General features: G+C 39.6%; 2 protein-coding genes across 3 annotated transcripts; both read right to left on the reverse strand.

Annotated features, from left to right (window-relative positions):
* Positions 1 to 294: 294 nt before the first annotated feature.
* On the reverse strand, positions 295 to 2276 carry LOC148098364 (uncharacterized). Its single transcript, XM_087852116.1, has 6 exons — positions 2069 to 2276; positions 1877 to 1989; positions 1524 to 1685; positions 1373 to 1427; positions 1165 to 1259; positions 295 to 1070 (listed from the first exon to the last, which is right to left on the reverse strand). Exons 2-6 carry the CDS (start codon positions 1889 to 1891, stop codon positions 861 to 863), a joined length of 537 nt encoding a protein of 178 aa, XP_087708242.1. The 5' UTR covers positions 1892 to 1989; positions 2069 to 2276; the 3' UTR covers positions 295 to 860.
* Positions 2277 to 5518: 3242 nt separating this feature from the next.
* On the reverse strand, positions 5519 to 16066 carry brox (BRO1 domain and CAAX motif containing). 2 transcript variants are annotated; one of them, XM_006809110.3, is made up of 13 exons: positions 15954 to 16066; positions 15357 to 15476; positions 14792 to 14898; positions 12207 to 12303; positions 12029 to 12124; positions 11578 to 11650; positions 10904 to 11009; positions 10548 to 10637; positions 9720 to 9805; positions 9530 to 9611; positions 8593 to 8743; positions 7185 to 7344; positions 5519 to 7096 (listed from the first exon to the last, which is right to left on the reverse strand). In XM_006809110.3, exons 2-13 carry the CDS (start codon positions 15455 to 15457, stop codon positions 7013 to 7015), a joined length of 1233 nt encoding a protein of 410 aa, XP_006809173.1. In that variant the 5' UTR covers positions 15458 to 15476; positions 15954 to 16066; the 3' UTR covers positions 5519 to 7012. The 2 variants fall into 2 exon arrangements, with proteins under 2 accessions (XP_006809173.1, XP_006809174.1); XM_006809111.3 differs by lacking the exon at positions 15954 to 16066 and adding an exon at positions 15714 to 15846.
* Positions 16067 to 16981: the final 915 nt, after the last annotated feature.

The raw sequence follows: 16981 nt of genomic DNA on the forward strand, positions 1-16981 counted from the left end.
GGAGGGCTGCTGAAAACAATAGCATGGAATTCAAAAGTGGTAAAATGATCAAATGAAATGTGTTTGGTGGTGTGTTGTTGGTTAAAGATGCAGTCCCACCACCTCGCTCACCACTTCTAATAGAAAAAGAGAAATTAAAATTTGGTGGGGAGGCCTCAGTGAGAACAACTGGTGCATCCAAGCCCAGCCATGTTTCAGTTAAAAATAAACAATCAAGTTTATTATCTAAAATTAAATCATTAATAATAAAAGACTTGTTCAACAGAGAGCGAACATTTAGAAGTGCCATACTGATCAAGACTGGTGGATATTTGACAGTAGAGTTCAATGGATGTTGACATTTTTGAAGAGGCCGGAGGTTATTAATGTTTTTGGAGTTATATGCTGTTAATAACATTTTTTTTTTTAATGAAATCAAATCACATGCAGGCTAGTTCTTGATAGCAGTCTAGCTGTTGCTTTGTTGACCAACTGAAGATGGATTAAGGAGGAATAAGATGCAGAGAGTTACAATAATCAAGACAGGAGAAAATGAAAGTGTTTACTAGAGATTCCAACTTACTGGGAATCAAAGAAGGTCTGATTTTTGCATTATTTCTTAAGTAAAGGTAATACGACTGGATGAGCTCAATCCCATCTTAATTTTTGGTCAGAAATAAGACAGTGATATTGTTGGCAAAGGGGCTGAAGTAAGAACCTCAGTTTTGCCAGGATTGGGAAGAATAAACGGTGAAAAAAGCTTGCACTGGTAGTTAGACACAGAAAATGTTTTAGTTTGTTTTGTTAGCTTTTTATTCTTCACGTTGTTGTAACATTCCATCCTAGGGACTTCACATTCTTTTGCTTTTCTTCTCTGAGATTCATTTCAAGTGCTCCTCGTCCGCTTGATAGCCCTTGTTGTGACATCCTTCTTTTCCAGCCATTTGTTTCTCATCAGAGCTCTCCTGGAGATTGGCAGGACAGCTTACATCTCCTGTGGCCCCATAATGACTCCATTCAGACCTGGGAGAGAGTGTCACGGTCTCTGCCTGTCCCTTCTTGAGGTCATCTGAAGCTCGACTGTTTGTTGTCTGAAGAAGGTTAAACAGTGAACTTATTTTCCTTTTATAAGATAGACGATAGAGTGAGTTCTATTTTTTGCTTGAATGTTTGTGAACACATTACCTTGTGATCATGTTGATAATGATCTATGGCGTACTGGTATTTGGCTGCACTGAGTCCAAGAGCACCAGCTAATCGTTCTCCGAGGAAGTCACAGGCTGAATTTGGAAAAAGAAAATGTGGAGACTCAGTGAAGCCTGCACAAAAAGCTAAAGTCAGGGCCTTCTCTACAGTCACTTGGCTTCTGTATGGATTATGTCACATGGCATACCCAGCAGTGAAAACCTCCCAACTAGAATGGCCACATTCTTGAACAATAGCCGAGTCTGAGAAGAAAAAAAAGACAGAAGCAATCACATGAACTGACTGTTGCTAAACATTCACCACAAGTACCCCCCCCCCCCCCCCAAACAGATGCCCACCTTCTGTTTAGGTTCTTCAAAGGGAGTTTTGTTTGACGTCTCCACTTCTTCCTCCTCGCTGTCTTCAACTACAAGAGTTTCACCGCTGGAGAAGTGGATCACCTTCCTCTCTTTGGCTGAAGCAGGACCCTCAAAGTTTGTTTCAGTGGTGTTTGCTGATGTCTGACGCATCAGAAAACCTTTATTTATTCACAGCATATCATCTAAGTACTGTGTGTTATACTCGCTGCATTTATAATACTATTACAAATTGCACCAGAGCGACAGAGTCATGGCAGACAACTGGACAAAGTTCATTTTGTGAATACAAGCTAAGCTAACAGCTATGTTTGCTTCATTATCACAGCACTTACTTCCTGGTTGTTCATTCTTCGGGTTACATTAGTGTTTCTGTATTGCTCCAAAGGACAAGTATCCAGTCATTGTTCTGTGTCACTGCTGTCCCGGACATCCATCCATGCTGACTCTGCGTTGTGGAGAAAAACAACTACAGGATACAGGATCTGACTTGAAACCTGAGACGCCAAATACAGAAGTGCACAAACCTTATCAGAGGCAAGTCGCTCCAACACAATCAGTTTCACTCTTGAATTCAAGGGGCTGGGCTTGGGAGGCAGGTTTGGTGGCGTGTTGAATATCACAGCTTAGCCATGCTAAGCCACTCTGCTGTTAAAGTTAGATTTTCTTTCAGTAAAGTCTGACTGCACATACTGGCAATCACGCCATTCTTAGATAACCAAGTTAGCCTTACTAGCTCAGACAAGCAGCAGAGAAATGACAGAGCACAAATTCTATACCAGATTATCTGGTAGCACCAGACTGTAGGGTTATAGGGCAGCGGTGTCAAACTCAAATACACAGTGGGCCAAAATTCCAAACTGGAACAAAGTCGCGGGCTAACATTAATATTTATTGAAAAAAATCTTCCTCCAGATATAACAAGGAACCTTTTCTTATAGACTCAAACAAGTTTTGCTGAAAAACTGAATATGAGCTTGTTCCACATTCAGTTTAAACGATATATAACTTATATAAAAGTATATATAACTTAATATTGCACACATGCAAAATTTAAATTCCAATTAAATAACATATCAGTGGAATTTATTTCTTAAATAAAAATTGTATTTTCAGCCTTCTGAATAAAATTTTAACAGTAAACCTTTTCCCCAGGCTAATAATAAATATAAAAATAACAATAATAAACCACTTAACTAATAAAAATATCACTGAACGTGAAACCATTCAAGCCCATGTCTGGGAGTAGCAAGAAAAAGTGCACAAAGAAAATGTTAATTATAGCTCAGTTTGCTACACACTGATCTACTCTGATGTGTCCAAGCCAGATACCTGGCATCTCTTCTTGGATGCTAGTTCCTCGATGTCTGGGCTCAAGCTCTGGGCTGAGGAAATCCTCAGGATTGAGTGAAGGTGTTCATCGGTCAGACGTCTCCTGTGAGATGTTTTGGCCATCTTCATTGAGGAGAATAGTTGGTCACATAGGTAAGTGCTGTCGAACATGGAGAGCATCTGAGCAGCGTGGGTGCGGAGCCCAGGCATTGTGTCAGGGATGAAATGTGGAAATTGTGAAGCACCCACAGCATCATACTTTGATTTCAGCGTGTCACTACACTGGAGTTCAATCAGCTCCATTTGGAGGTTTGTTGGTGCGTTTGCAACGTCAACTGCAAAAGGATTACTGAGCAGTTCAAATCGACATTTCTGGGCATCAAAGTTGGCAAATCGGGTTAGGGTTCAAACTCAGCACAGAGTTTTTAGCAAACTGTGCACATGGGAACACAGCAGTAGAGATCTGCATGTTCATTGTTTGGCAGCAGGGAAAATGGCCCAGGTTTCCTTGTAGCATCTGATTCTGCCACAGGCACAATTTAGTTTTAAAAGCCCTCCCTGCAGCATACATGTCTGTGATGATACGCCCCCGTCCCTGAAGCATCGAGATCGCTCATGACCTCACACATAAAGGCATTGCCACAAAGTGATTCTTGATGTATGATGCAGTTATAAACAGTTAGCTCACCTGCACAGTTCTCCGCTCGCATCTGCACCATCTGTCGTTAACCCCACAAGTTTTTCCTATGGCAACTTCATTTCAGTTAGACATTTGGAAACCTCATCAAATATTTCCTTCCCTGTGGTTGTGCCATGCATTGATTTTAATCCTAAAAGTTCCTCCGTAACACAGAGATTTGAGTCCACACCACGGATGAAGACTGAAAGCTGGGAAGTATCAGAGGCGTCACTGCTCTTATCAACAGAGATGGAGAATGCAACACAATTGTTTTCCTTCTCCATCAGCTGGTTATATAGATTGGTGGCAACTTCAGGTGTGTGATCAGCTTCTGTGTTTCTGCTCAGGCTGACATTTGAAAATGCTTGCTTTTTCTCTGGGCACACAACGTCGCAAACTTTCATCATACACCTTTTTTAAAGATCCAAACGGGACAGGCAAAAAAAAAGAAGAAAGGACACACCCAACCCATCCTTCAAATTCGGGGAAAAGGAGGACACATTTGTCAGCTGCATTCGGAGGAGTCTACGACAGCCTTCGGCGTGTCGCTGTGACGTAATCGGCCTACTCAGGAGGATGCAGCCCATGAATTTGGACACGACCAGGGTGTTAATGGGTCCTGTCGTGACTGATGCGCCAGAACACCAACAGAGCATTCTGGGATTTGTAGTATTAGCAGTAAATGCACTGTATAATACCAGCAGGCCAGCTCTAATAGTAATTTGGTATGGCTTCGCGGTCCAAATGTAATTAGGCTGCGGGCTAAATTTGGCCCGGGGGCCAGAGTTTGACACCTATGGTACAGGGTATTATAGGGTTTGTATTATTGTAGGGTCTTTACCTTACATTATAAAAATTATGCCTTCCAAACCTTAGCGCCAAAACAGTTTCTCTCTCTCTCTCCGCACCCGTAGGTCTATGGCGTCTTTTTAAAAAACAGTTGAAAACTGGACAGCTTACATCTATTCAGTCAGTCATTTGGATAATCTTGTGTTTATGTTGCTTTTGTGTAATTAAGATTTTTTTCTTCATTCTGTATTTTTGTTATCTTTACAATATTATAACTTTCCTATCTTACATAAATAAATTTTACTTACCGACTTTGAGGGAACAGAACTGAACTGTAGTAACAATCTGTTTACCACTGAGGTAGCTTAGTCTGGTTTACACATTGGAGGCAGATGCTGTGCAGGTAAGCTATGCTAACTGTTTAGCTTTAGCTGTTGTGTTTATAAACTGAGTCTTGGCTACACAGGCATGGCCGATGACAAACATTGTCTTTGCTGTCCACCACCTAGATAATCGCTCTAGCCAGACTTACATGCAACACCAGCCTCGTCATTTATGTTTATCAATCTGACTATATCGGCCACCAAGTATAAATTTTTACTTTGTTGATTTCGTGTGCTAGGGTGAGGAAAGAGAAATAGAAAAATTCTCAGTTTGCCTGCCACAGTTTTTCAAATCCATTCAGTTCAGTTTTATTTATATGGCAAAAAAATTCAAAACAATAGTCACCACAATGAGCTTTGTATTGTAAGGACCTTACAATGACAGAGAGGAAACCTCAATCAGACAACGCCGATGAGCTAGCACTTGGCAACAGTGGGAAGGAAAAACTCCCTTTCAACAGGAAGGAACCTCTGGCAGATTGGTGTGTAGATTTGTTGTAGAGATAAAATTACAAGTCGTATGTTGTTCAAACACACATGGACCTAAGAGGAAAAGCTTTGTGTTTTGCATGTACCTGATGGTTCTTGTCCCATTTGCTATGCAGATAAAACAACTTGTTCTGTACATCGTAACCAAATTATTTGGGTATGAAAATAATGACCCTTCTTTCACAAAACATTTCTGTGTTGAAATAAATCTATCAGTCTTTAGACCAGTTGTGTCAGTTTGACCTCTTGTGGACGTGATGTGACAGTCTTGTTTTTACATCTACAAAAAGCCAAGAAGAAAAAAGTGAGTTTTAAGGGAATATTTAATACCATTTGAAATACCTTTTACATGAAAGACACCATCAGAGGAGGGAAGAGCTGCAAGAGTGCACAATGTAAAACCAGTGATGTGGCACACCTGAATGACAAGCAGCTGTCTTAGAAAAGGATGTGGAACGTATCCGAGTCCTGCCACACCTCCTGGATAAATTCACTGCTTTAAGTGTTATGACATCCAGTCTAATCAAAGCAAAGAAAAGCACAAGGATGAAAACAGGTGCACAACTCAATAAAAAGTCCAACGGTGAGATCAGGGAAGCAAATATACACCAAGGTTAAATGAGTTGGGAATATTACAGTTTTGTTTCTCCAGTAATTAGTAACTTAAGTTTTATTTTTTATTAGACCTTTTATTTTGAAGTTGTTAGAGTCTGATGGATATAAGAAACTTCCTTGAAGCAGTTCTTCAAAAGCAAGTCATACACAAAGGTACAAATGTCGATGATAGGGCCTGCATTCTGCACACTGTCAACTATTGACAACAGCACGTGAACATCTAACAAAAGTAAGCTGTTCGTGCATCAGTTCACACACTGAAACAGTACGATTGACTCCAACACCAGCAAAAACGTGATTGGACTTTATACCCTCTGAAGTGTTTTGGATTGTCTGATAAATTACCACAAACACAAATAAATTAAAACTATAGTTTTAAGGGATAACAGACACAAATTCACAACCTGATAAAGAATGATTCAGCCACAGGTAATAATAATAATATAGTTCCTTTAAATGAACAGTCAAAGTAGAAAACAGCTATGTCATGTACAAAAACTATAATACATAAGTCGTGATGTAAATATTGATTGTAAACTGCTACTACAGCTAAAAGAAAACCAAACTCAACGGCAAAATCATGTGCCGTCCTTTCTGTCTGTCCAGTATTGATTGGGATTCCTATTGATCAGTGTAAATATTTAAATGACAATGTTCTGGACACATAAAATGCAATTTAAAAACTTACATGTTTCAATTATCTTATTCCCAGATATACAGGCAGAGTGACAGAGTGCAGTTTCCCACATTTACTCTTTTGGATTAATTACATTGCATTTATATGTAGTGCTAACTATTCAATATCAAAGTTTAATACCTACTGCATTTTTATGTTTTAGGAGGCCACTTTAAGCCTCTTTAATAAGTCAGTTTCCATTGTCTGAGTTATCTGTAATCAGAGCGACCAGTTTACAATGCAGCTGAAGGCACCACTGACACAACCATGGGACCCATAAGGCTTATTTATTTTCATGTCCTAATTAAAAGTGATTCTCACAGAGCGAGACATTTTGAGTATCTGGTCACATAACTGGCTCTGACATAGACACAGTTATAACTGCTAAATGTAATATACATGTCTAGGATGAATGTACAACATGAGGACTAAATATTGCAAGAAAGCATCTCTGGAGTTATGTGAGGAAAGTAAATGGATGTCGTGAAACAGGCTGAAAATGGAAAGTTTAGGAGAGGATGCAGCCTGTGTCCTTCTGAGGCTTCAAGTCAGGTTCCTTCACTGGCTTCACCTCCTCCTCCTTGGGTTTGGCCTGCACATCAAGTAATAATTATAATACCACCAACAACTATAACATTGTTATGAAATAATCTAGAATAAATAACTGATTTGGTGTGTACCTTGTCGTTTTTGGCTCCCTTTGTCAGATCGAAGGTGGCGTAGACCTCAGGAGTGCACTGCTCACTGAGAGGCGGCAGCTCAAAGGGGACGGGCTCAGCCAGGCCGTAGCTCGCCTTCATGTCCAGCTGCGGCGGCTCAGCCGGGACTTTATGGAAGTATCTGTCCAAAGAAACAAGCAGAAGGAAGAATTTCAGGTTTTCATGTTTGAATGCTTTCCCTGTTGTTACAAAGACCCTTTCTAAGGGTAACTTAAATATGTACAAGACTTAACCGTGCAAATGGGAATCCTCTGTTGTGGTTCTCAATCATTGTCAGCCGGGTCTTTAAATAGTTTGTGATCAACTTAACTCACAACTCAAAGAACTCAAAACTCAAAAGTTTTTTGCAAAACTGCCAGATGTTATTGTCACACTGTTATCAGCCTGTGTCAGTTAAGGGTCATAGTAATTTACACATAGACTTGGTTCTAGTATCTCTTGTCTTAAATTCAATGTTTTCCTGCTTTTACCTGTGCCTGACACAGGAAAGGTACCTCTAGCCACCAGCAGGTGGCATTTATGCATCTACAGAGTGACTGGCATTAAAGCACAAAGTAGAAGAAGAAAACAACAATCACCAAACTGCTGACCAATGAAATTAGATGCTACTGTACAAACAGGAACAGGCATCAACAACTGTTTACATAAGGATGGCTATAAACTAGGAGGTAGAGTGGGCTGTCCCCTAATTAATTAATCCAGTTTTATTTACATAGCTCGAAATCACACCAACGCTTTAAACTGTAAAAGACCCTACATTAATCCTCATGTTGAGGTGTTCTATGTGATAAAAGTAAAAGCATGAATGTGTGTGAATGGGACAAATGTGGCTTGTAGTGTAAGAATGCTCTTTGGTTTATTCGATTCATTTGCAGTTAGAAGCAGGCGGGTTGGGTGGCGATACAGCAGGCAGGGCCAGTGCTGTGGATAAATGAACAATACTCCGCTCACCTCCAACATGCAAATATATTTAACTTTTCAGGTGACAGCTGGGCACTAAAGTGAGGTCACGCGTTAGTTTCAGGTGAAAAAAATGAGAGAAAATAATATTTTGACAATGACGCCCAACAGAGCTATCTCTATGATGAACACATGCAAATTCACAGGAACATAAACCCGAAGGTGAGCGTTTGTGCAGGTGAAGCTCAGGGTAGCCAGCTGACTGTGTAATCTGACAACACACAAATGTGCCTTTGTGTGAGTGGAAAATGTGCTGTTAATGATTGAAAACATGTCCTCAGAGTTTGACTCCTGAGCGCCACGGGAACAACGACGTAAACATCGCATCATCTCGTCACATGTGTGACAGGGAAAGCGTAGAATCTGAGCCACAACTCTGTGTGTGTGTGGGGGGGTCTGGCTGACTCACATGAAGCCATTTTCTCTCTGGCACTTCTCCAGCGTCATTTTAATGAGGCCACCCAGCTTGAGGAAGAACAGCTGCTCCGATGGTTTGGCCGTCGTACCCGGGCCTTTGGTCTGACGGTACTCTTTACACAGTGACTCAGCGCGGGAGTAACCTGCACGCAGATGTTGCTGTGTTAACACAAAATATATCCAGGGAACAAAGAAGGGGAAACAATTCAAACACAACTCTAAGATCTGCTGCAGCAATCACACAGGAAGCTCCTGTTTGGTAACCTACATGAACCCAAGTGAGCAGGTAACACTGAGTAAGCACTGCAGTCTGCAGTTTTCTGATTAACACAATTAATGAAGTACTTTCAATAATAAATTTACAAAAGAATAACAATGCAAAAAAAAAGGTTTTAAAACGCACACACACACAACACTAAACGTCAGACGGTTCTTTTAGAAGCAAAGACGGAAGAAATAGGAGCTTTACAAATTTATCAGACCAACATAAGACTTGTGCTGCAATGAGCAAAGTCACATTTACCTCTGCAGAGGAGGGAATGTGTTTGTGTGCGTGTGTGTTGTTTTGTCTGAATTCTAATCAAACTTAGGAGTGCAGAGTTGGTTAGCAATTCATTCAAGCTTGCCTTACAGTCTTCAAGGTCAAATCAATGATTTATTAGTGCAAAAGTCTTATACCTTATAAACTGTGATTTGTGTATTTTTAACATAGAAACATACAGAGCTATTTAAGACTGTTTTAACAGGTTTAAGGCACGTAGGGAATGATATATTCTTAGTATGACGTTGCTCATATATATTAAATACAATAGTATACCCTTTAAAGTAAATACTGCACAGAGAGTGAGCTGCCTGGGTGAAGTTTGCGCTCTCGACGTGCTTGTTTACGTCTCTGTAATTGCTTTACACATTACAACATGCATACATACATTTCTCTGCTTCCTGGAGAGATCTGATAGCTTCTCCACATTTGTCACTTGCCAGCAGTGTCTGTCCATGATAGCAGTACGCCTGCAAACACAAACTCAATGACAACAATCTTAACACTTTGTTTGTTTGAATTCTGTAAACAGAATAGTTGTTTTATTAACCATAGCTGTGCTGCAAACTTTAGCTTACATAAGCCATGTAGAAGAGCTGCTTCAGTTGGAGATACTTCCTCCACTTGCTGCTGCACTCTGGCTCCAAGGTGTTCAGTGTGTGGTCTGCAGAGACAGAAAACTGACCTTCATATCTTTTCAGTAACCATCATTTTATTTTCTAGGCTCTTGGTCAACAAACCAGAAAGCTTCCCATTGTGCCTGGTCATCCAGAAAGCACAGTTGCCTCAGTGACTTCATTTGTTGGAAGGCATACATCTTTTTATAACTTGATACCTCAAAGTCAGAAATGCTGACTGAGAGTTCTCCTGAGTTTCAGCTCTTAGCTTTGAACAGTTCATTTCATTCAATTCAATTTTATTTATATAGTCCCAAATCACCAAAACAGTTGCCTCAAGGTGCTGTATTTATAAAGCGAAGACCCTACGACAAGATGTCCAGTCTTGCTTCTTTCAATCATCTTGAAAATAAAACCACTACATTTATTTTCTCAAGCCTCGACGGCTACATCTTCCTCCTCTATTGCTCGAACAAAACGTCACTTTCTCATTTCCAGCCGGTTCAGAAAGCAGCAGCTCAGCTTCCTGTTGGTTTCATTCGTTGCCAGCATGTAAAAGCAAGTCAGACTTGCTTTTACATGCTGGCATTACACCTTGTCTAATTTTATTCATTGTTGTTTTCCTTTTCTCTTTAATGTTTCCCACCTAAATGTAAAGACTGGTGCTCTGTTTAAATCGTCGATCCTGCTTCTCCCCGTCTGTCAAAATACTTAATAAACTGTTTCTAAAGGTGCCATACCAATAAGGTTGATAAACAGCTTTATTTTATTTGTGTCAAAAGTACAGACCAGCTTTTTGATAGAAGTTTGCAGTCTCAAATGCCAAAGCTGCGATGATTGTCGCATTGTGTTTCAGTTCAATCGCTCTGGCAATGGTCACTGTAAAAACAAAAGAGAGGAAAGAACCAAACGTTGGCACACCGTGTCAGTGACGATTGATGATTAATGATTATCAGTGTAACATGGATTCTGACTCAGGCCATTAACTGTCAGATTATTTGCAGAGTCAGCCTTTTTATTTTTATAATATATAACATATCTTTTATAATATAACAGACTTTAATGACCATCTTAAACGTCAGAGATGAGAGGAACAATATCATCAGCGATCTGCACGATCACTGCACAGTAATCACTGTCGTTACCTTCCTGTGCTTCTGCCTGACACTGGATGATGTATGCATCAATGACTCGGGGCTCCAGGTCTCTGCCCTTTTCAGCTGGAGTGATGAGGCGAGGGATGTGGACATCCTGTAAAGAAGATATCAGAATAAATAAATAAAACCTATAGCTTATATGTCTTAAATCCTTCAATCTATTTGCTTGTAGCTAAAAATAAGAAGAAGAAAAAAAAGAAAGAAAAACTGTAGTACCGTATTTTCCGCACTATAAGGCGCGGGTAAATCCTTTAATTTCCTCAAAAATCGACAATGCGCCTTATGTATGAATTCTGGTTGTGCTTAATGACCTCGAACCAATTTTATGTGGTACACAGCGCTCAAAAATCTGTCAAAAATGTTTTAGTATGACTTTGCTAAGCTGCGAAGCCGCACCGCCAGATGGATTGTCAGAGCAATACAGCTACGGTAGTCAAACTCCGTCCGTTTCAGGTCCCAAAGTCAAACGAACACTGCAGCATCAATGAGAGTTAAAAACTGTCTAAATTATTTCATCTGTAATAAAAGGAGGTAAAGTGTGTCATTAATGTTTTCTGCAGGGGCAACTGCACTGATTGGCATCCACTTTTTGTCCTAAGCGTCAGTTTGTATAATAAAACCTTTCCAGTTTCCACTGAGGAAAGAATTGACATCTCCCTCACCTTAAGATTTTTGAAGATTCCAGCAGCAACCTTTAAGCTTCGGTGAACGTCTTTCGCTTCTGTCTCTGATACACTGTGTAACAGGTAAACACGAGCAGAAATAAAGTAACAACAAATAATAGCAATGATTTCAAGGTCATTTAAACCAATTAAAACCTTTCAATGAAACTAGTGACATTATGTTAAATGGTGATTCTCTATGTGTTAGACCTGTGATAGAGAATGTATGCATGTATAGATGGACCAATTTAATAGTGTCAGATATTGCACCTTAAAAATCTAACATTGTTTTTGTAATACTTTATGTTCAAAAGTCATGATATTCTGTGCATATTCACATTAGTCACAGCGTCCTTTGTTTTTGATGAGGTATTAAAGTATGAAACTAAAGTAATTTGTAAAATGCATTTATGGAGAATAGTTTCACAGAAGAAGCCAAAAAGGCTCTTACTTTTCCTTCCCTGCCATTCTTGAGGCAAACTTTGTGTACCAGATGGCAACATTAAAGGCCATGGAGACCAGTTCAAAGACTGCATCCTGCTGGGCACTGGAAGAAGAGTAGGGAGAGACGGTGAGTTAAAAAAAAGTCACCCTTACTCAGACTAGAAGTACTCCCTCTGTGTCCTTACCTTGGCGTGTTTCCTTGTAAGGTATCGGTCCACTTAAAGTTCTGGATGAACCTCATCTTGTTCTCCTGTGTAGTTCCATCCAAGGGCATGATGAAGCCTAATGCATCATAAAGATTTTTTAAAGACGGGCAAAGAGACTGCTGGTTAGATGCAGAGCAAAATAAGTGAGACACAATTCACAACCATTGAACTGGGTAATATAAAACAAAACATTCTCATTTACAATTTATTTATTACATTATTTAACCTCCTAGGACCTGACGTCCACATGTGGACAGCACATTTTGGGTTGACTAAAATACCAAATTTTGCTCTACAAGGGTCTGATATCCACTTACGAGGACGTTATACTGCCACTGTTCTATTGAAATTCAAAACCAATGTCCTCATATGGGATTATGGGATATTGTATTTGTTTTAAATGTTATATACCTATGTGGTATGTGACTTTTGTTGCCATGATGCCAGGTCTCTCTTGGAAATGAGATTTTTAATCTCAATGAGATTTTTTACCTGGATAAATAAAGGACTAATAATATGTCGATCTCATTTTTCTCAGAAACAAAAATCAGATTAAAAAAATAATAATAATAAAAATCAGGTAATTCTTTGTTTTTACATTCATAAGGTCCCAATCAGCTTAAATGTCAAAGAGAAATTAAAAATGCATGCCATGAAAGAGTTTGGATCTTAGGAGGTTAAATACAGGCAATTACAAGACAAGAGCAGGATCTGTGTATATGCAAGTGATGTATGTGCACAATGCAATCCAAGAATTTTAACCTTCCTTCACAGGTGTGCTAGACATGAGTGCAGTCAGTTCATTTCAATGTAAAGCACATGCTTTTTTTTTCAGCTGTTAAATATCGCAACGATTAGATGCAAACTGTTCGTCACAAACATTGGTAAATCAGTTTGTGCACTTGATTTTAATTTTCTCCTCCCATTATTTTGTATCATGAGAAGGGAACTCTTAGAAATACACAGTTGCGACTGAAGCAGCAGCCTCGATTGCATAAATTCCCAAGTCTTACACACAATCTTGTCACTGGGTCCTTTTTTATTATTATTATTTTTTATTAACACCAGTTTACGCTGATGCAGTTCATAAATCTGGTCCATCATCTCCATGTTGCACTTGTTACATTTGCTACATTACCAGTTGGTGACAGCTTGACAGGTTTGTGCTATGGTGTCAAAATAACCACACACGGAGACTTTTCTGAAACATTACAGTAACGTAACAGAACAACATAAAATACAAATATAAAAAATATGACATTCTATTAAAGTCACTGTAGTGTTGGTATATTTTTAAACATAGTGGTTCTCAGACTTTAATGTATTTTAAACACTACATTGTAGTATTGATGCGGTGGAAACCCAGTCTTACATTTTTATGTTAGTATTAGATCATGTGAAACATTAAGCAGATATAGGATTAGTAGATTAATACAGGATGTTAACCACTACGCGGTCAGACCCAAATTTTATCAATAGGGTTCTGCACGTTTGTGGAAGATCAGTGTCGTTTTTACAGGGAGTAAAATGCTGAAAACCTGTTGTTATGGCCACACTAGTCCATCAACATACAACAGTATTTATACATTTTGTGCATTCTCCTATTCATTCCTCAGTTGGTAGAAACCAAAGAGCCACTCCATAAACACAGAAGAGTCGCTTCAACAGGACAAGACTCAGCTGTACATCTGCTCCTAAAGGATAGCAGTCACTCTTTTGAGGATGCCAGCGTTTACGTTTTGGACAGAGAAGACAGATTATTTGAAAGAGGAGTGAAAGAGGTCATGACACCAACTGTCAGCCACCTAGAATGTAGTTTTCAGATCCCTTCCCAGCCCCGCCTTACATCCCAATAAGTCACATGGTGAGGCAATGGTTTTACCTGAAACCTCTGCTGGTAATGATGCACACCTTTTTTCACACCTTGGCTAATGATGACAACACACAAGATTAACAGTCCGTCAATGACTCTCCGAAGGAAAATCCCCCACTAGGGTTTAAATATCAGGGAGCTGAAGAAGCCTCTTGAATGAGAGGTAAGAATATCTTGAAAAATCTTATAGAAGTCCAGTCGCCTTCTGTTCAAGCTCCTTACATTAGCCATCTTCTCTGGATATAAAAAGTGAGCTGTCTCAGTTTGTCCTCACTACTGACAAACAGGGATGTCCAAATTCAGAGATGACACCAGTTTCAAAGGACCACACTCAGTTAGATGCAAATACAGTGTTGTTTTTGAAGTCTTTGAAAATCAAGACTGTTTCATGGCAAACACATTCAAATGGGAAGGAAGGAGTTATTTCTCTCTTGAATCTGTCTTCCTTTATCGACTTTGCTGTCTACACCAAAAAGTTGCAGGTGCGATCTGGGTATGCATTTCTGTACAGACTACAGATGAAGCTAAGCAGGCAAGAATGTATAGAGAACCTAAACTGTTATGGAGACCAAATTACAATTTGTTTATAGCCAGAGCTGTGGCCCCTAGGCCATAACTTTGATATCCTATCTGTATCTAAAGTTATCTTGGAAAAAGATAAAAAGATACCCTGAAATGCTGGTGAACAAACCTTGAAGAAGGGAGAAGTATGCATCTGTGGCATTCTTCATGATCTCAGGATTGCAGGTGATATCAGTGAACATCTCCAGCAGCCTCGCTCTGGTTGTCCTCAGGTCACTGAACATATCACAAATAGTACTGTTGCTTTGTGGACAGCCATATTCAGTGAGACTAAATTTGAACAAAACTCCACCATTGCCTGGTCCCAAGTCCAGGATGAGAAAGGAGGAGGGTTGAGCGTGGGGTTAGCAACCCCACCCTCTAAATAAAATAAAAAAAAGTCATGCTACAGAAACCGCAACAACAAGGGTGTTGTTGCGGCCCTATGCTCCACCAGGAGTCCACAGGAAAATTGATTGACATTTGAACAAATCATTGCCATTGTTGTTTAGCAGTGAGGCGACTGAGATTAGGTGATCAAATAATGGTACCAGTAGCATAGTAATGGTCAAATGCTATTGATAGAGGGTAAGAAACTATACATAGCAGTTTATTAACCAACTGTGGTCATGGTGACGAACACCGTCCATTGTGATATCCCTGCTCACGGTGTATCAGGTGGAGATAAGACATACTTGCATATCTTATTGGCAGCCGGGCTCCCTGCCACCCCATAGAAGTTAAAGGACACAGGAGCTGTCGCCTTCAGTGGGTTTCTGTGAAACCAGTGTGCCATCCTGTGAATGAATACACACCTACAAGACAGAGGAACAGTGTGACAAACAGTTAACAGTTGAGATAAAGGCGATTTAGATGACTGACACGCTAAAATGCCATAAGTTACGTGGATGACAACCATAGTTGTTTAAATATCAAGCAGCGCTAGCTAACAAATCTGTGACGTTGGCTAGCGTTATTTCACCATCACGGTGGCTACAAGTATCCGTGTCAGCACTCCAAAAAAAGCGCTTTTAAGTACTAATCAAACTTACTGTGAGAAACCAATAAATCGTTAACATTACTTTAAGATGCCGTGTACACTGTTTCGTTTAGTATTTTTCTTGTCTGTTCTTGACTAAAGTGCATTACGTAAGCTTCTAACAACAGCGGCTAACGGCTAACACTATGTACAGTTCCAAACGTACGGGATTCGTTAAAAAGACATTACGGCTGCCTTCTAAACAGACAAGTGAACTGAACATATTCTAATACAATAGAAACTGTTCTGTTACCTGTCGGAGCTTGTTATAGAGCTGACGTTTAATAGCCTTATTGGAAAGTCTCTCAGACTACAAAACTTACTTCCGGAAATAAACACGGCATAGTAAATAGCCAATGACAAAGCCGGATTCAGTCACCTGACATGCATCCCAGACAACGAGCTTCTGTTTTGTCGAGGGTTCCGAGTGGCCGGTGTCGTCCCAAAAAAGCCATCATAAGCCAAAATAGTGACTGCCGATGTTTCTGTGCGGATTTTATGTGTAATGCTGGTAAATAAGCTGCAGGCACCTGGATTTACAAATGGGTTATATTTAAAACTAAGAAAACCTGCTTTGCAAGTATCCGAATGACTCTGCAGTTTGGAGCTGTGCTGTACACCGTAATTAATCAAGTCTTTTTTGGCCACTTAACATATCTGTTATATTTGTCGAATTTCTGATGTCCTTTTGACCAGATCTCTCTTGAAAAATCTATTTTATATCAATGCCGCTTTTAACTTATTGCCAAAATGAAGTTATTTGGCAATAGCAGACTAGCCACAAATAACCTTGTGACAAGAATATACTTTCTGGCTCAAAACGACGTATATAATGCAAATTATAGAGGAATCTGTGAATTACAATAGTTTAAATAACAGCAATCTGTTGTTTGGCAAATCCCCAAAATCACTTTTTAGCATGACACTACAAAGGCTATAAAGATGCAACAATAGGCTTCTTTTTAAGGTGTGACCTTCCACCTGGGGTTATTTCGTCTGCCGAGGTGCCTTGTTAATGGCGTCAAGGTGTTACATTATACTCCAACAATTTCCTGGAAATACCTTTCCAGTATATGCAAAGCATCACTTTCCCAAGAATAACCTTTAAAAAAAAAACAAAAAAAAAAAAACAGACACCCATGGCATACACGCTGATTTTTGATTGTCCGAAACGCTGCCATTTTTATTTGATGACCAGTACAAAAACACATTCAATATGTATAAATGCCCACTGACCAGTAGGACATACTTCTATGTAGCACTAAATTCTTAGGAATGTTT

The sequence above is a fragment of the Neolamprologus brichardi genome, chromosome 15 (assembly GCF_056152115.1).
Source record: "Neolamprologus brichardi isolate AB-2024 chromosome 15, ASM5615211v1, whole genome shotgun sequence".
NCBI lineage: Eukaryota > Metazoa > Chordata > Actinopteri > Cichliformes > Cichlidae > Neolamprologus > Neolamprologus brichardi.